The 19,283-nt window shown below is 51.3% G+C and overlaps 2 protein-coding genes and 2 long non-coding RNA genes across 7 annotated transcripts in view; 1 reads left to right on the top strand and 3 right to left on the bottom strand.

Moving 5' to 3' along the window:
• Positions 1 to 2,816, top strand: part of LOXHD1 (lipoxygenase homology PLAT domains 1) — a 191,928-nt gene extending 189,112 nt beyond the window's left edge. For both annotated transcript variants that reach the window (XM_081561528.1, XM_081561527.1), the window contains one exon: positions 2,096 to 2,816. In XM_081561528.1, coding sequence (XP_081417654.1) covers positions 2,096 to 2,576 — 481 coding nt within the window. In that variant the 3' untranslated portion in view covers positions 2,577 to 2,816. The remainder of the gene's footprint in view (positions 1 to 2,095) is intronic.
• Positions 2,817 to 11,207: 8,391 nt separating this feature from the next.
• On the bottom strand, positions 11,208 to 13,020 carry LOC145534947 (uncharacterized). Its single transcript, XR_014075101.1, has 2 exons — positions 12,538 to 13,020; positions 11,208 to 12,035 (listed from the first exon to the last, which is right to left on the bottom strand). It is a non-coding gene; the product is annotated as an uncharacterized LOC145534947 (long non-coding RNA).
• A 257-nt stretch (positions 13,021 to 13,277) lies between these two features.
• On the bottom strand, positions 13,278 to 16,983 carry LOC145534948 (uncharacterized). The gene is made up of 2 exons (XR_014075102.1): positions 15,801 to 16,983; positions 13,278 to 15,111 (listed from the first exon to the last, which is right to left on the bottom strand). It is a non-coding gene; the product is annotated as an uncharacterized LOC145534948 (long non-coding RNA).
• A 291-nt stretch (positions 16,984 to 17,274) lies between these two features.
• The window catches only part of ARK2C (arkadia (RNF111) C-terminal like ring finger ubiquitin ligase 2C), a 110,048-nt gene continuing 108,039 nt past the window's right edge, over positions 17,275 to 19,283 (bottom strand). For all 3 annotated transcript variants that reach the window (XM_081563354.1, XM_081563353.1, XM_081563355.1), the window contains 2 exons: positions 17,989 to 18,095; positions 17,275 to 17,508 (listed from right to left, as the gene is read on the bottom strand). In XM_081563354.1, the coding sequence (XP_081419480.1) occupies positions 17,391 to 17,508; positions 17,989 to 18,095 (225 nt within the window). In that variant the 3' untranslated portion in view covers positions 17,275 to 17,390. The remainder of the gene's footprint in view (positions 17,509 to 17,988; positions 18,096 to 19,283) is intronic.

The raw sequence follows: 19,283 nt of genomic DNA, 5'->3' as shown, positions 1-19,283 counted from the left end.
ACCACATATGATCACAGGATTTGTGCATTTATATAGAATTATGTATATTAGTGGACATTTGCATCAAGAAATACATTTTAAGTGGATGTTTAAACAAAGAAGGCAAATATATCTCCCTCTAGGAAAGTGTGGCATGTAACAACAACCCAGATTTATCAAGTGACAAGTTGGAGGAAGAGAGCTCTCCAGACAGAATACGGATTTCCTGCCAAGTGTCTTTAAACGGTGGCCAGGCAGGCTGGCTCTGGGCCCCGGCTCTGGGTCACCTTGTGCAATGACTTCTCTTCTCCAAGCCTTGTTTCCCGTCTGTGAAACTGGAGGAGATGAACTCTATCACCTGGGGAGTTGATGAAATGCAAGAATGCAAAATCCAGGCATTTAGTGAGCATGCAGAAAACCAAGTTCTTTTTGCTGTTATAGATTCTCATCTAAAAATTAACTTTTCATCATTGGGCATACCCTTTCAGGGCTACGTTTCTGAAATCATTAGCCAGTGCCAGAATTGCTTATTTCCAAAACTGTTAAAATGTTAGGAATTTGGATGGGGGAAAAAACAAGGACATTTGTTCTGTCCAAACCTCTAGCATTGCCAGTGGGAAAATCAAGGTCACATAGGTGGGAGGTGACAGGGCTGGGGCAGACCCCAGCCCCCTTACACCCTATGCAGTGTTTTTCCACTGCATCTCTGACTTCTTCCTCTAATTATTGGACTCACTGTCATTACGCAGAGGCTAACATTGGGGATGGGGGTAGAGAAGGGACTTTTTGGTCCTTTGTCTTGGCCCTGGACTTGCTTCTGCATGTGGTAGCTTCTTTAGTACTTTGCACCCCTTTGTACTATGTCATCCGTGAGCACATGCATATGTATGCACACATACAACACACATGCACACATACACACCCATGGTTCAACTCAGCGAAGTGCAAGGGATTTGGGAGCATACATCTATCTCATGGTTACTTTTCCACTTGACTTGGCCTAGGACTGTCGTTCTGGTCCCATAACTCCTCTGAAGGTGACAACAGTGGATAAAAGCATTCATCAGTCCTTGGAAGGAGCAAGGGGATCAGCCTGGTTGGTGTGCAGTGAGCTTAGAGAAGGGGAGGAACAGGTCAGAGAGGTAAACCCTGAGAGGGGGATCAGATCGTGAAAGGTCTTGCAGGCCTTTGTAAGGTGGTGGCTTTTATTAATACTTATTCTAAGTATTACTCCGTCACCGATGCACTGGACATGAGTTTGAGCAAGCTCCGGGAGATACTGAAGGAAGCCTGGCTTGCTGTAGTCCATAGGATTGCAAAGAGGCAGACATGACTGAGCGACTGAACAACAAAAATTCTGGGAAGAAGGATGAAAAAGAAAAGGAGAATCAAGGGGCAGTTTAAATTCTGGGCAAAAGGATAACATTCTCAGGCTTACATTTCCACAGGATCACTTGGATGCTGTGCAAAGAATTCACTGTAGGTAGGTGTCGAGAAGCAGGGAGACCAGTTAGGAGGCTGACACATGCCAGACAGAAGATGGTGGTGACTTGGACGAGAGGAGTGGCAAGGCAGTTAGTGAGATTGTGCCAATTCTGGACTTATTAGATTGTATTTTAAAGATGGGGTCAGTGGGAATTGCTGGTGGATCAGATGCGGAGTGGCTCAGCAGGTAAAGAATCCGTCTACAATGCAGGAGACACAGGAGATGCAGGTTCGATTCCTGCGTCAGGAAGATCCCCTGCAGGAGGAAATGGCATCCCACTCCAGTATTCTTGCCTGAAAAATCCTAAGGACAGAGGAGCCTGGTGGGCTATAGTCCACGTGGTCTCAAAGAGTCAGACCCAACTGAGCAACTAAGCGCAGATATGGAGTGTGAGGGGAAAAAGAAAAGGAGAATCCAGGGGCAGTTTAAAAGATGGTGATGTCAGTCACTGTCAATTTTCAGATGAATGAAAATTCATCTGAAAATATTATCCTCACATTTTGGCGCAGACAATTCCCCCCCTAAGATCTTGTCATCTGGGACAGAATCTCTGGTGGATGCCCAGGATCCTGGAGGGGAGGGTGTGAGCCTCGGCTGGTACTCGCTAACCTCCCCCACTTCCACCCGCAGATATTTCTTCAACTGCGACAGCCTCATCCCCCTCAAGAGGAAGAGGAAGTACTTCAAGGTCTTCGAGGTCACCAAGACTACCGAGAGCTTTGCCAGCAAGGTCCAGAGCCTGGTGCCGGTCAAGTACGAGGTCATCGTAACGACTGGCTATGAGCCAGGGGCGGGCACTGACGCCAATGTCTTCGTGACCATCTTTGGGTCCAACGGCGACACGGGCAAGCGGGAGCTGAAGCAGAAGATGCGCAACCTGTTTGAGCGGGGCAGCACCGACCGCTTCTTCCTGGAGACGCTGGAGCTGGGCGAGCTGCGCAAGGTGCGCCTGGAGCACGACGGCAGCGGCTACTGCTCGGGCTGGCTGGTGGACAAAGTGGAGGTCACCAACACCAGCACTGGGGTGGCCACCATCTTCACCTGCGGCAGGTGGCTGGACAAGAAGCGGGGCGACGGACTCACCTGGAGGGACCTCTTCCCTTCCGTCTGAGGCCTGCAGGCCCTCCCTCTCCCTTCGCACCAACTCGCCCCGACCACACCTGTCACCCTCCACCAGGGCTTTCAGGAGTGCTTTCCTGAAAGCCTCCTGGAGCTGAGACTGGGGGGCCAGAGCTCCATGGTCCTTCAGAGGTCACTGTGGGTGACGGCTGGTGGGGTCCTGCCCTCTCCCGGGTCTCCTGAATCTGTAGGAATCCATCAACGTGTGTCATAATCTGTGGTTGCCCCAAAATAAGTTTTTGCATTTTCTTTTTCAATAACAGTAGTGACCAGGCTGAGACTTGCTGCTGGGCGTGGATGGGAAATTGCAGCTTCACCCAGGGGATAGAAGTAGGGAAGAAGAGGTCCTCAAAGTGATGTATTTTAAGCAAGAACTAATTAACACATCCCCCCCCCAAAAAAAAACTGGGCTAATTAAATTATTACCAACCACACCCTGCAAAGAATTCATCTGGGCATCTGTTCACTTAGAAACGCATCCTTTTCTCCCAGTTTCAATAAATCCAGCAGCCAATGGAGAAAAACATCAGGAGGAAAAATTTTAGCTGAAACGATTTATGAGCCTGTGAACAGATATCTGAGTCTTTCCATCACTTTTCAAAGAACGCATTGCCAAGTACCCGTGGCTGCCCCAGCCAGAGATAACACAGTTGAGACCCAGAGACCTGAGCAGGTGATGAGGTGCAGGCAGTAGAAGGGAGAGGTCGCCTGGAACAGCCTGGTCCCTCTGCATGGGGGCTGGGAGGGCAGGGGAACATCTGTGGTGTTTAGCACCTGTCACCCGTGGCTCGCTGTGGGCAATGTGGACTGACAGCTGAGAAGGGACTGGAAGAAAATAAAGGTGTGGTCTCTGCCCTTGACGGGGGTGACCCTGATGGAGAGGCAGCCAGAGAGCCACATATCTGTGTGTGTGCGGACACGCACATGTGCTCTCTCTCACACACACACACACACACACACACTCCCTGATCAACCATCACAAAAAGAGTGCAGCAGAACTCAGCCCCTGACTTCTTATTTTCCTGCAGAGGGTAGGGTGGGACTGAGCAGAAAGGTGCATCAGGCCAGGAAGTCTTCCTGTAGGAGGCACTCAGTATCAGCATTTCTGCCTCGTCACCACAGGCCCTCTAACCCAGACAGGTGTAAACTTAGTGAGACTTCCTGGTTCTGCGCTCTCAGAGACCCTTGGAGAGATGCTGCGGCAGTAAGCACAGACCCAGAGGCAGTAAGAAGCAGGCTTGAATCCCAGCTCTTCCTTTTCCCTGTCGGGAGAGATTGGGCACGTTATCTCATGTCTCAGGCCTCAGTTTTCTCATCTGTTAAATAGGAAGAATAACACTGACTTTGTAGGTTATTATGAAGACTGAGTTAAAATGCAGACCAGTTAATTCAGCGCCTGCAATGAAGGGTTTGTCCATCATATTGAATAAGCAGGACTCTAGGGGCTGGGGTAGGATCGGGGAGCGGTAATCATTAAACAGCTTTCTCTGTGTCTTTTTCTGGAGCTTGCTCTTCCCCTGTCCCTGGACGAAAATTAAGGCAAGCCTCATAACTCTTCTGGACTCTCACAGGTAATAAAACGTCCAACAGCCACTTTAAAGCCACAAAGTCCATCTCAGTTCTGTAATTTAAATGTTTGGCTCCAATACAAAGACCAAAGCATTCCACTTAGAGTTGAGTCTCCTCCCATTCCCCAGCTCAGTCCAGTCCCAAGTGGGAACCTAAGTGAGAAAACAGGAGTGTGTGTGTGTGTCAGTGTGCACACATGTGTGTATGAGTATGGGGTCAGCCTCACCTCCTGCCCCACTTTGCACTTTTACTCCTGACCCTGATACCCCACCCCTGGGGGAGGGGGGAGAGGGGGAGAGGGCAGCTTCCTGGTGGGGGTACCGCTGTGGTCAGTGTCCTTCTTCTTGGACTGGCAGCGTCTGGAGCCTTCCCCCCATGAGCACTTGTGTGGGCTCTATCTCAGGCCCCTCACCTCCCTCTCCCACTGCGTCATGCTTAGAATCTAAGACACCCAAAAGGAAGTTCTCTGGCATCTTTTGCTCTAACAAACCCTGGGCACTCAGGCCACTCTGCCATCAGCAGTCAGTCAACCCATCCCTCACTCCCACAATCTCTCTGGATGTGGCAAGGCGCTGTGTCCTCAGCTGAGATGGACACATCTCCCTCTCCAAATAGCCCCACTGAAACCCCAGTCATAGCTTTGGGCTAAAGGCCAGCCAAAAGGAGGGAAGGGGTACTCCCAGCTCACCCTCAGCTCTTTCTGAAAGCCCTGCCCTCGTATTCATGCCCACCTCCTTCTCAGGCTCTCCGTCCATCCTCTGTCATACCTGGAGGGTGATGCTCAGCTCAAAGTTAAAAGCACTTTCTGTCATGTCCTCTGGCAAGCGCTACTCCATCTCAGTGTGGAATGAAGCATCTATTGTAGATCCAGCCAAGACTGGGAGGGGAAGGCCCCATGTTCTTTTCAGTTGCTGATGTGCTTGATAAATGTGGGCTTACTCTTACTGAAAAGGGCTGGACTGGTTTGGGAATATACCCCATGAGCTGAGTCAACTTTCTTTCCGTCTCTTCTTGGCCCTGGCTCCTCTCCCCCCTCACCAGGGACTTGTGAAGATTGGATGAAACTATTGCTGTGAAAGCTATCAAAACTGTTATCCCTTCTGTTCATCGGGGTGCACTTCACCTCCTGCAGGGCACCTCTTACCCGTGTGGTTTCCCCAAGTCTCTGGGGACCTGGGCCAGTTACCCCGGCTGTGTGTCCAGCCTGTTTGTCTCCAGCGATGCCCCGCACTGTCCGTCTGCTGAGCCTCTGGTTGGAGCTGTTCCTCGGGCTCCAAGTCTTCTCCCCACCATCCAGCCCTCCCTCCCACCCTGTTCTGAGGCCCCAGGCCAGTCTGGCCTCCCTGCTTCAGAGGGGCAGGAACTGAGGATGAGAACGGGCCTCTGACTCACCAAAGCTCCCAGAGGGACAAGGCTGCGCTTGCAGAAGGCTGTCGGATGCCCTTCACGCTCCCAGAGGAGGTGGGGCAGAGATGGGCAGTGCGGTGGAGAGGGGAGTCTTGCGGAACCCTCCTGTGTCAGGTCTCCTCCCCACAGACCTGCTTCTTCGGGCTGGGCACTGCCCTTCCCTCAGGACCCTGAAGTCCTCCTTCCTCCTCCCAGGCTGCAGGCGACCCCGCTTAGCAGGGTATTGGGGAGAAGGGCAGCGAAAGGAGGGGCCCCTGCTGACCCTGTTCATACCTGCTGTGCCCTCTCTGCCCTGAGGAGGGAATGTGGGGCCCCTCCCCGAGAGGCCTCCAGAAGGGGGCACACTCCAAATCTCACCCCTGCAGGCCCCTGGGCTGGGCTCGGCCCCTCAATTCCTGTCTCTTCCTCACAGGCCAGCACAGGAAGGGCAGCGAGGAAAGCTGGGATTGGGAAAAGCAAGCAGGTAGCCCAGGGCACAAACATTAAGGAGGCACTCAACCTCAGCCTTGCACAAAGGCAGGGCTGGCACCCAAAAGTGGAGCTTCCTTAAACATTGCACCCAGGGCACCTCGCTTGCCTCGTCATCCCTAGTCTTGGTCCTAGAAGAAAGACATTCTTCTACCCAAAGTCCCCACAAAGCTCTGTATCCCAATAGTCCTAATCGCAAGGCTGAGACTCAACAGCCAGCCATGGGGAAGGTGAACAGCTCCTTCTCTATGGAAGGTGTCTCCTGAACCCTTCTCACCTCCAGGGCCCTGCTGCTGACATGGCCCCTGGTCATCGTGGGGGCATCAGCCATGGCCAGTGGCCCTGGATAGTCCCTTTCCTCCAACGAAGACAAAACCCCTTAAAAGTGAAAGTCTCTCAGTCACATCTGACTCTTTGTGACCCCATGGACTGTAGCCTGCCAGTCTCCTCTGTCCATGGGATTCTCCAGGCTAGAATACTGGAGTGGGCTGCCATTGCCTTCTCCACGGGATCTTCCCAACCCAGGGATCGAACCCAGGTCTCCCACATTGCAGGAAGATTCTTTACCATCTGAGTCACCAGGGAAGCCCCAAAACAAAACAAGGAACAGTCTCATCCTCCCCTGCTCCTCTGTTCCACTTGTTACCGTCTTCTCCAGACCTGCTCATTCCTTCCCCAACCCCACCCCACTCCCGCATTGACAGCTCACATTGCTAGAAAGTTCTTTTTTATAAGGATGGCTTCTTGAGTGCCAAGGTTTATATCAGCACCATCTTTCCTCATTTGATTCTGAGACAAGTCTGCATTAAAGAATATTTGGAGAGAACCTTGAATGTAAAGCTACAACTACAAACAAAGTATTTCCAAATAAAAACTTGCATGCGTGCATGTGTGCAAAGTCACTTCAGTCGTCTCTGACTCTGTGCAACCCTATGGACTACCAGGATCCTCTACCCACAGGGATTCTCCAGGCAAGAATAGTGGAGTGGATTGCCATGCCCTCCTCCAGGGCAGGTTCTTTACCACAAACACCACCTGGGAAGCCCAAATACCCTGGGGTCCACATTAAAGAAAAAGACTCATTTGCAATTGACACAAGTTATTTACACAGGAACTGTTATACCAAAGTCTAAGAAACGCTTTTGTTCTGAAGCAGGTTAAACAAAAGCCTTCAATCATATTTTCTCAGCTCTTTGACTGAACAACACTCTCCTTCCAAGATTTTGTTAAGTAAACGTAGCTCACTTCAGATATACCCCTTCTGAATTCTGATTACGTGGGCTCCAAATGGAATAAGGTTAGAAGTACTATAGATGCCCACTTCTGGAGGACCCTTGCTGCTGTGTCTTTGTCCTGAACAGGGACCCCCATTGCTCTCAGCCCCTTGGCAGAGGTTGACACTGAGCATCACCCACCTGCAAACATCCAAATGCCCTGAGTGAGGGCAAGATAAGTCTTTTGGGGACCTCAGCCTTGGACAAAGGGAGGGTGGGCAAGGACATTTGACATTTCTAGTACTAAATTCAAAAGGAGAAGGTTGGGTAGTGTCACTGGAATGGGGAAAGGGGGGCAGTGTTGCTAATGAGCTGGAGAGGAGGGGGGGGTTCTGTCCTTCCAGCCTCAAGGCCTCAATGTGGCTTTTCTTCTAGAATCTCCAGCTGAATGTGGAAAAGACTTTTAATCAAGCAGTCGTTCCTGGTGTCTTGATTTTAAGGCCTCAGCCACCAGCCCTTCTGCTGGACAGACATTATTGGTGGCTGACCATGGCCTGGAATGGCCAGAGAGGAAGAGTGGACATTGATGGGGCCTTGGAAACTCTCCAGAGAAAGGAGAGGGAGGGGAGGAAGAGAGGAGAAAGACTATGGAAGGCAGGGATTTAAAAGAAAATAAAACACAGACACCATCACCATCACCATTATCATCTTTCAGTTCAGTTCAGTTCAGTCGCTCAGTCGTGTCCGACTCTTTGCGACCCCATGAACTGCAGCACACCAGGCCTCTCTGTCCATCACCAACTCCCAGAGTCTACCCAAACCCATGTCCATCGAGTCAATGATGCCATCCAACCATCTCATCCTCTGTCATTCCCTTCTCCTCCTGCTCCCAATCCTACCAAGCATTAGGGTCTTTTCCAATGAGTCAACTCTTTGCATGAGTGGCCAAAGTATTGGAGTTTCAGCTTCAACATCAGTCCTTCCAATGAACACCCAGGATTGATCTTCTTTAGGATGGATTGATTGGATCTCCTTGCAGTCCAAGGGACTCTCAAGAGTCTTCTCCAACATCACAGTTCAAAAGCATCAATTCTTCGGCGCTCAGCTTTCTTCACCATCCAACTCTCACATCCATACATGACCACTGGAAAAACCATAGCCTTGACTAGACGGCCTTTTGTTGGCAAAGTAATGTCTCTGCTTTTAAATATGCTATCTAGATTGGCCATAAACTTCTTTCCGAGGAGTAAGCGTCTTTTCATTTCATGGCTGCAATCACCATCTGCAGTGATTTTGGAGCCCCCAAAAATAAAGTCTGACACTGTTTCCACTGTTTCCCCATCTATTTCCCATGAAGTGATGGGACCAGATGCCATGATCTTAGTTTTCTGAACGTTGAGCTTTAAGCCAACTTTTTCACTCTCCTCTTTTTCACTGTTATCATCTTTGACATGGCTATTTTTTATAGAGTGCTGACTATATTCCAGACAGTGCCTTACCTGCATGAGCTCATTGAAGCCTCAGAAAGATCTATGAGACAGGCACTCTTGTTACTCCTATTTCATAGATGAAGAAACAGAAGCACAGAAAGTGTAAGCAAGTCGCCAAAAGTCACACAGCTAACAGGTGCCACAGAAGGGCAGGGGTTTTCCTCAAACAAAATGTTAGATGGAAGCTCAAAGGTGAAAGAACTTCAGCTGTGGCTGGTTGTGGGCAGGGAGGGTTCTGAGACGGAAGCGCTCAGGAAGGGCAGGTCCCGTGGGCAGGAGCCTTGCTTGCCGGTGAGGCTGTGCACAGAGCAAAGGTAAGTGTGGAAGGACAGTGCCTGGGGGGGAAGGCGCTGGTTTGTCCCCCTGCCGGGGAATGGAGAGTGTGGGGGAGAATCAGGGCCAGAGGCCAGGCGTCGTCTTGGGGCCGCACGGTGTGTGCTGAGGGCAGCAGCGGGGGAGGCCTGAGAGGGAGGTGAGGCCGGGGTGTGGGTTAACCTTCAGTGTCACCCTGACTGGCCCCGGGGCTCCAGTAACCAAACATGATTCCCGGGTGTGTCTGGGGGGGGTTCAGATGAGATGGGCATTTGAGTGAGTGGACTCAGTAGAGTAACCGGCCCTCCCCTGTGTGTGTGGGCCTCATTCAATACCTGGAGTGTCTCAAGAGAACCAAAAGCAGAGGAAGGGAAGATATATCCCCTTCCTTCCTGCCAGAGGGCCTGGGAATTTCCCCATCCGCTCCCTGCTTCTCAGGCCTCTTGGACTCACACTGAGTTACCCTGTTGGCTTTCCTGGGTCTCCAGCTTGCAGAGAGAAGATGTAGGACAACTCAGCCTCCAGAATCCCGTGAGTTGATTATTCCTCAAAATAAATCTCCATATCTATAAATAACATATCGTATCCTGTATTATATCATATTAACCCTACTGACTCCATTTCCCGAAAGAGCCCTGACAATCACAGCCAGATTCCATCCTCCTTAACCTCCTGAGGGTTATAGACACTGGGAGTCACGGGCAGAGCCTGGGTATTTTCTGAGAAGTCTGTCCTCCTGGGCGCAGTGATAGGAGGTGGGAGAGGGCTGGAGATTCGGAAGGCTACATACCAGCCCACGTGTTGGGTGGGCACAAAAATCTAAGGAAATAGAGCCACTCGCCCAACCCCATAAGGCCGTGCCCCAACAGAGATTAAGTAGCCAAAGATGACAGAAGGCACCTGTGGGATACTGGGTGAAGGATCTTGGTTTCCTATCCGCGTGCTGACAGCTGACAAACAGGGATAGCGGGGTGTGTGCACACGGCTGACTAGTGGCGGAGCGAAGACAAAGGAGCCCTGGTTCCCAGAGCGAGAGATACAGGTGGAACTGTGGGGAAAATGACAGACAGCATTTTGCATCATCTGACTCGAATGAGAGCTAGAGATTTAAGTGTTCATTTTGTTTGTGTGTGTGTGTGTTAGTCGCTCAGTCGTGTCCAACTCTTTGCAACACCATGCACTGTAGCCCACCAGGCTCCTCTGTACATGGAATTCTCCAGTCAAGAATACTGGAGTCGGTAGACATCCCCTTCTCCAGGGGATCTTCCCAACCCAGGGATTGAACCCAGGTCTCCGGCATTGCAGACAGATGCTTTACCATCTGAGCCACCAGGGAAGCCCATTTAATGTTCATTTAAATGTATGAAATTACATACAAAATGAGTGAAAGCTATGGATCTTAGTTAATAATAAGGTAACAATGTTGGTTCCTCCACTACAGCAAATGTACCTACTGAGGCGAGATGTTAATGGGTGGCCATGAGAGAACATGGGAGCTCTCTATTCTCTTTTCAATTTTCTGTACACCTAAAACTGTTCTGAAAAAATAAAGTCTGTGACTGAGGGGGGAAAAAAGTTCATTTACATGGGCTCTGCTTGTAGTTTCTGAAAGTCATCTTCCAGTTCACTAACCCACACTTTTCTGAGAATAGACTCTAGACACCACAAAGAGTATCTGAATTTGGGCTCTTACGAAGGAATAAAAAATCCAAGTCCAACTTTCAAAAATCAAATCTTTCTCTCCTTTGGAGAAACTGAGGAGCCTCCAAATCAAAACATAAGAGGTTATATTTGAAAATGATTAAAAAAAAAAAAAGGGAATTTTCTGCCTTAAGATCCATAAACTAAAGTTTAGGAAAACAGGTTAATTAGATGGTTGGTTCACAGAATAGAACAAATTCTTTGAGAGATAAAGAGGCAAAAGAAAATAATAGATAAGAGAGGAGGAGGAGGGAGGGAGTTGGGAGCAGAAGTGGGGAAGCTGAAGGAGGAGGAGGAAAAAGGGAAACAAGTGAAGGACAGGCAGAGGATGAGGAGAGGGTGAAGTGAGGAAGAGACAGCAGACACTGCCAGGGGCCCTGGATAAACACTAGTCTGTCTGGAGCACTTTCCTCTGGGCATTTCCTGGGTGTACACAGAAATAAACACCCTGCACGAGTGAGGTGTAGTTAGCAATGCAGTTCATTTTTATTAGTTATAAATAAAGTACAAAAAAATCCACCAAAAGTGAATCTAAGCATTTACACAATTCCTAATGTCTCCGCCTTTTCATTGATGCACTATTGCTTTAATATTCATAATAAATATTCTTCTAGCTTTCTGCTATAAAATAGTCTATGTAGCAAAATGTTGCACAGCACAACAGAACAGAACAGCAGGAGGATTACAAAAAAAGGACAATCAACACTGAGGATAAGCCTTTCACTTACCAGGGGCAACCAAATTACCCCCTTGCGGGCCTGGGGTCGCTGGCTCCAGAGCTGAGAAACGAGCCGCGACCAAGGCCAGGGGTGGGACTGGGGAAGGGGAAGCCTGGGGTGAGGAGGGGTGGGGGACAGGCCAGTCAGGGCAAAGGGCACTTCCCATCCTGACCTCCCCCCCACCAGAGCAGCATAAGGCTGTCCATCCAGGAGCCCTGCCAAGGGGCAGTATCTGCCAGGCCCTGCCATGTGCAGTCGTGCTCCAGTGGGCAACTCCATAGGCTGCCTCCATAGGAGTCAGGTACGCATGGCTCCAGGGTGGAAGCAGAGGGAAGCTGGGCAGGCAGCAGGCAGGAAGCCCAGGGAAGGGGACCCATAGTCCAGCCAGAGCCAAGTGGGGCCAAAAGGACCCTGCAGGGCCCAGCCACTCTCACAGGTTGGCCAGGCAGTGTGGCAACTTTGGGTCTCCGCTCCCTCCCAAGTCAGCACCATCCCACGGCGCCTCATGTGGAGGGTAGATCTCTCCACCAGGCAAAGGCAGTGATGTCAAGAGGCAGGAAAGAAGGATGAGCTGGAAAGAAAGGGGAGGAAGCAGACATGTAGAGAGCCAGAGCTGCTCAGAGGGGACAGGGACCTCCTCTTTCTCTCTGTCTCTAGCTCAAAAGCAGCTGGCTCACCGCCGTGCCAGGCTTCGAAGCTATTGATCCTCCAACTCTCCCCTCCCGCCCCTCCTGGGGGCAGTGAGATCAGAGGCCCCCAGCTGTCCTCCACAGTAGACCCTCCGGCCCACGGCGCCCTTGGAGCACTGGCGGAGGGCGAAGGAGATGCTGGGAGGAGAGACTGTGGGTCTCAAACCTGTGTCCCGATCTGCTGTCAAGGGTGAGGCCTCAAGAGCAAAGACTCCCAGAGATGACAGGGTGGCCCATCCCAAATGCCAGAGTCTGGCGCTTATATCCTGCCGACCCCGTCCCCATATCTAAGAAGACATGGATGGCAGCTCACTCTCCAAATGCCCACCAAACCTTCTGAAAGCCCATGTCCAAGGATGCATCTGCCTGTCTTGACCCCTTTACCCTGCAGGACGCTGCGTGTCAAAGGACAGACATCTTTCCACTGGATAAGTTCTCAGTCCACTCTCTTCCTCTCCTTTCCTCCACATTCCCTTTCTTCTCTCCTAAGAGGATGGGAGAGCACAGTGTGGTGGCTCCCGCCGGCTCTGTGTCCTATTCTATGACACGGAGAGCCTGAGGGACGCTAGATAAACCCTCTTGTTCAGCTTCCTCACCCCAGCCCAGAAAACTGAGACTTGGGAGGCCGAGTAACTTGCTCAAGGTCACAGGGAAGATTGCAGGAGAGCTGGTCTGAAAAATCAAGCCTCCTGACCCCAGGTCCCGAGCTCATTCTAATAAATCAGGCTTTAGCTCTCAGACGCTCCTGCTGGTAATGTCCAAGGGACTTAGTTCTCAAACTAAGAGGGCCCCCCACCCCCCTCACCCCGACCTTCCCCAGAGGATGGGGTCAGGATCGGTAGAGGTTGTGGAAAAGGAAGAAAAATGGGGTGGTTAACGATGGGGAATGGGGGGTGGTGGCAAGGATAGCAAGTGAAAGGCTTACCCCAGTCTGCTGACGAGTGCAAATTATATTTATATATGTGCTAAATACAGTCACTATATTGGAGTTTTTCACTAGGATCACAGCATACAGAATCAAAGGTTTGCATTTCGTATGGAATGTATCCAAAGAGGCCAGCACCACAGTAGGACAGCTTGCAATCACACACCCTGATAGTTTGGACGAAATAAAGTTTGCAGAATTTTTATGTATTTTTTTTTTTTTGTATTCGTAGTTGTTTGTCATCGTACCAATGCATGCAAAGCATTCCACTCCCAGAAACAACGCCAAAATGAGGTAATAGGAGTAATAAAAAAAATTAGTATCCTTTCTAAATAAATAAATTATAATAAAAATGCAAAACAACTATAAAAATAATTAAATAAGAACCCACGATATCTACAAGTTAGTCATAAATTATGATTGTTAAATATAAGGCATTTAAACTCACAAAACCCTGTAAACTAGCAACGTGCCATGTTTTTTGTGGTTTTTTTTTTTTCATGTTTTTCTATCAGCTGAAATCGCTCTAGCATTTGCTCTACGCGCGCGCAGGAGATGAGACACGAGGGGAGGACCTGACAGACGTTGCTACAGCCCCACGAGGGGAGTGTCTGTCCCGCCGGCAGGCGGGGAGCTGGGAGGGGGGGGATTTCTTCAGGAAGAAAAAAAAAAATCTGGTGCTTTTTCTTCACCATTGAAAAAACTGTGCTTGTTCATTAGGCGTAAAGAGTTAAGAATACTTGCACGGAGGCTGGAAAGATTTACAGAAGAGGAGCTCGGAGTCCCGCCACAGGTGAGGGGCGAGGGCTGGGCGGGGCCGGCGGGAGGAGCCGCCTGGGCCCCGCGCCCGCAGCGCCGCGCCGCGCCGGGTGGCCGGACTTCGTGGGGTTGGTTCGTGGGTTGGCCTCCCGGCGGCCCGGGCTGCATTGTGGTTGGAGGCCCAACTGGAATCCTGGGGCCGCTGTCGCCCCAGAAGGCACTCATGCGTCTCGGTCAAGAAAGGGTCTGAGTCCCTTGAGTTGAGCGGGAGGACGACCGGGGGTCTCCCCTCCCAGAGGTGGTGAGTGTGAGATGCTGAGGCCCAAACCTGCCTCTTCTCCAGTCTTCCCAGGCTCCTGGACCATGGGGGTGCGGAAGGGAGGGCGCTTCGAGGGAGGAGACACACAGACCCCCTCTCCTCACTTCTCACACTTCTCACCCCTCTGCGGGTCTGGGAGGTGCCCATCTGCAGGGTAGGAGAGCCCCAGAGAGATGGGCGTGGGGGTGGGCTCTAGGATCTACCCCCAAACCAGCTCTGACCTCTCCCCTCTGGGTGGTCCTCACCACAGTTAGTGCCTCATGTTAGCCTGGGGGCCTGCAGAGAAGGGGGGGGGGAGAAGGGGACTTGTCCCACTCTCAGCCTGTGATATAGATGTTGGTGCCCCTGGGGAGAATTGTTGTTAACAGCTCAGTGGGCACACAGCTCTCCCGACTTGAAAAAGTGTGTTGATGTTAGGGAGGATCAGAGAATGTGAGCATTGGAGGGAAATTTAGCAAGCATCCAATGTAAGCTCCTTGTGGGCAGCTGAGGAAGCTGAGGCCCCGAGAGCAGAGGGCAGGTTCTAGAGCTACCATGTTGTCAGTGAAGAGCCTGGACAGAAGCCAGACACAAGCTCCCCACCAGCCCCCCACCTGCTGGCCTTTCAAACCAGCCTCGGAGGCAAGAACAAAGACTAAGTAAATGGGCAGTGACCTTCCCTGGACCGCCCCACTCACCTCCGGTCAAAGCAGGGTAAGGGGTGAAGTTCCCAACTTCCTGGGGCTACTATTACTAGCTCTGTCCAAAATCCTGACAAGTGCTTTCCCACTCGTGGGATCTCTAGCCACTGGCCCTGGAGACCAGGTTCACACACTGGAGCCACCAGGTTCACACACTGGAGCCACCGAATGGGACCATGCCCAGACCATTAACCTTGAATCAGACTAGTCAGCCTGCACTATCACCCTGGCCCCCACCTGGACTGTAAGCTCCCGGAGGCCAGGATGCTGCCTCCCTGGCTGCTGTCTTTCCCAGGATGCTGCCTTCCTCGTTGCTGTCTCTCCCAGCACCTGTGCTGGCAGCACTCAGGATACACGGCCTTGGTCTGAGTGAGATCCTCGAGGATCCCTCCTACCAGAAGCCATGACCCCTGCTCTCTGCCTGCAGGTGTCCAGAGCTGCGTCCCTCTACCTGACAGCCCCACATGTTCCAGAAGGTTCCATCTCAAGCCAAAATCTGCCTCCCCATCATTTTCACTCATTGATCCTGGTTTTACCCTTTGCAGCAACAATGCAGACTCAAATCTTCATAACCTTAAGGATGATCTTCATATATGTGATAAATATCTGTCCCCCTTAGTCCTATCTCACTGATATAAAGGCATTGAGACTGGGGCATGGTGTAAGTAAGGGAAGGGGGAGGCTTGAAGGGCAGTACACATGAGGGAGAGAAGGAGCCAGAGGCAGGGGCAGAGGAAGGGAGCAGAATTCCAGCTGAGTTGGTATTTTCCACATATGGACAAAGAAAGTTGGCTTGGGCTTGGAAGTTGGTGGACTCTCCCATCTCCATTCTCCTGCCCTCCTTTCTCTCTGCTCCCTTTGAAATTCAGAAAGAAAAAAAAAAACGTGGAGCAGTTCAGAAAGACAGCAGCCAGGGAGGCAACATCCTGGCCTCGGGTAGCTTATAGTCCAGGTATGATGTCACTTGGAACTTCCAGGTCTTGTCTCCCACCACCCTATCCCTCGACCCCAAGGAGGTTCCCAGGAGAGGGCACAGAATTCGTTGGGCAGATAGTCGTACTCCTCGCAACACCTCGGTGAGGTAGAGGAAGTGGAAGCTGGGATGCACTGTTGCTTCTCCCCACTGTAAGAAGAAGGAAACTGAGGCACAGAAAAAGAGACTTGCCCAAGGTTATGAGAGAGTCAGAGAAAGAGCTAGAGACGAGGGACACAGGGCCTGCCAAACCCACCAAGGTGCTGTCAGGGCCAGGGTCCTCTCTGAGGGACTGGATCAGGATTTGAGACATCTCCGAAGAAGCTCAAGGTCCTCCTCAAGGTCCACATGTTTGACCTCAGCCTGCGCATGCTAGCGGAGAGCACGTTGGCCAAGACTAAGTGTCCGTCGCCTGTGCTACTTGATCTTTAACATCTGATTAATTCTTTGCATTAGGGAGGCAGTGGCCACATTGCCTCTTTGTGGCAGGGTCTGAGCACAGCCAAAGGAAAAAGCTGGCGTGAGTAGGGCTATCCTGGCTCCAAGGAGCCTGGGGCAGCTCTAGTTGAACCCCTGCAGGTTCAGTGTGGAACTGGGAGGGGGTGAGGGATGGCTGAAGCTAAGTAGATGGGCTCTGGAATTGAGGAGCCCTCCTTCAAGACAGATTTATGCATTTCACCCACTCAAAGCTGCCTTCCCAAGCCCAGCTGAGCCCGAGAGGCCCATCTAAGGCCCCCATCTGCTCCGTCTCCAGTCCCCCACCCCTTCTCAGATGCCCCCTCCATGCTCGCTCCGTGCGCTTGTAAACATGAGAAAAAGAAAAGCCAAGAAAAAAACGAAAACAAAATCAGGACCCCCTCCCGCCTCCCAACCTGGGTGAAAAAAAAAAAAATCATCCTTTTTCACCGTAAACAGAATTTGGCTCTTTTTTTTTCTTTCACCTTTGATTCATTGTTTTTTTTTTTTTCTTTTCTCTCGCAAAGACGGGAAGATTTTGGGCTGTCGTTGGTTGGTTCAGTCAGGCACCAAAACAAGAAACTCAATGAGAAGTATTTGGTGCGGATTCGGTAACAGCGACATGTCCACCACAGATGACTGGAGCACCACACACGACATTTTTTTTCTGAAGCTAACATGCTGTGGCTGCCATCCACAGAAATAGCTAGAGACCCCTACATGGTTTCTACGTGGTCGAGAGGTATATATACAATCCTTTGAAGGACAGGATCGAGGGGCCGGGCTGTCAGCTGGGACCTGCAGGACCGCCTCTAGACTCTCAGCAGCGTGGCCCCCCCTTCCCACCCCTGCTCCGGGAATCGCCAGCTCCCTCCCTCCCTCGCAGCAGGCGGATGGATGGACGGATGGACGGACGGGGCAGTCACCACTCTGGATGGGCGGGGCTCCCCCCACCCCCTCCTTTCCTCGGATAGGGATTACCACCAACTCCTCTTTCCACAAAAATGTGCTTGCAGGCTTTTCCTCTACGTCAAATGGCTCAGAAGGCAAAGTTTGGCTGCAAGGGCTATGGCCGTGGGGGGACCTGGTGAAGGAAAATGGGGTGTCCACTGGCTGATTCCTCCCTCAGCTGTCGGCTCCCAGTTGTGTCTCAATGTCCACTCGGCAGATGGGGCATTTCTTGCTCATGGCGAGCCACTGGTCCACACACAGTTGATGAAAGAGATGCATACAGGGGAGGCGCCTGGAAGAGGGAAGGGTAAGTGGGAGCAGTGGTCAACGGGAAGGGTCCCGGGCTGCGCCAGGAGCCGAGGAAAACCGACTACTCCAGGGACCAGGAGACTCACACCCAAAGGGTCTTGGGGGCCCTGCCATGGAGTGAGCTTGCGGCTGGGATGGGAATGCATGACAGGAAGGAGAGCCCCAAGACCCCCCTCCTCCTGGCCCTCCAACTTGAAGCCAGGACTTAATGTGAGATCCATCCAGGCCAAATGTCCCTCTGCACTCTTAGCTTGGTGTCCGGGAGTCCACACAATGGGCACTACGCATCCAGAATGTTCCACACTCCACCTTCCTAGGACCACCACGAGCACACTGCAGACTCTCCCACACTCACGCACGTGCACAGGCAAACAAGCAAGCACTCCTCCCACCCTGACACACGGCAGAGGACTGGGTCAGCCCCAGGAAGGAGGATGGGGGACTCCAGGGGCCACACTCCTACCTCACATCTTCTCCATCCTCCAGCAGAGACAGGCAGATCGTGCATTTCTCGTCGGTGTCTGACTCCTCTCCCTCCTCCTTCTTGCCCTTCCCATCCTGGGGTCTTCGCTGTGAGAAGCAAAGGAGAGCATCTGTCACCTGAAGCCGACTCACCTGGTGGTGGCTATGGTCTTTCATCCACAGCACTCCCCCTCTGCCTTTCAGCCTCCTTTCCCTGTGTGTCAGTCACTTTTGAAGTTCTTAAGTAACACCTAGACTTTGTTTTCAGAGAAGGACATGGCAACCCACTTCAGTATTCTTCCCTGGAGAATCCCAGGGATGGAGGAGCCTGGTGGACTGCCGTCTGTGGGGTCGCACAGAGTAGGACATGACTGAAGTGACTTAGCAGCAGCAGCAGCAGATTTTGTTTGGTTTGGTGTAGTTTTTTAACACCTAGACTTCTGTGTGCTTCCCAGACTCTTCTCCCTGCCTGCTCCCCACACTCCCATCCTTGGTGCAGAATACAGAGTGCGGAAGAAACCAAGCAAATCTTATTTTTGTTGTTCCAGGCAAATTATGTCCAGGGTATAAACTTAATGCAGTTCTAAGGGCATAGAGTCTGCCTATGGGTGCCTAATGAATCACCCTTTGCAAATCTACGGCTTATGCATAAACAGCTGCCCCTTTTCTAGTCCCCTCATGCTGTCCACTCCTCCTTCCATTCTCTCCAACCTAGATCCTTGCCTCCACACATTTCCCTCCACTTTCTTCCTTCCTTCCTCTCCTTCCCTCGGCTAACGTCTATTCAGTTATTCATTCATTACTAGATGAAGGCAAACTGGGCTTTACCTCCTAATTTTTGTACCATGCTTATTTTATATTGTTGGATCTCTCTGCCTGCCCAGAAATTTCCTGTAAAATAGGTACTAGTTCCACTGTACACCAGAAACTAACACAATGTTGTAAATCAACCATACTTCCATCTTTCAGTTCAGTTCAGTCGCTCAGTCATGTCCGACTCTTTGTGACCGCATGAATTGCAGCACACCAGGCATCCCTGTCCATCACCAACTCCTGGAGCCTACACAAACCCCTGTCCATCGAATTGGTGATGCCATCCAACCATCTCATCCTCTGTCGTCCCCTTCTCCTCCTGCCCCCAATCCTACCCAGCATCAGGGTCTTTTCCAATGAGTCAACTCTTCTCATGAGGTGGCCAAAGTATTGGAGTTTCAACCTCAACATCAGTCCTTCCAATGAACACCCAGGACTGATCTCCTTTAGGATGGACTGGTTGGATCTCTTTGCAGCCCAAGG

Source organism: Giraffa tippelskirchi, chromosome 14, assembly GCF_054371585.1.
Source record: "Giraffa tippelskirchi isolate mGirTip1 chromosome 14, T2T-mGirTip1v1.2.pri, whole genome shotgun sequence".
NCBI lineage: Eukaryota > Metazoa > Chordata > Mammalia > Artiodactyla > Giraffidae > Giraffa > Giraffa tippelskirchi.
This window is presented reverse-complemented; position numbering and strand designations above follow the sequence as displayed.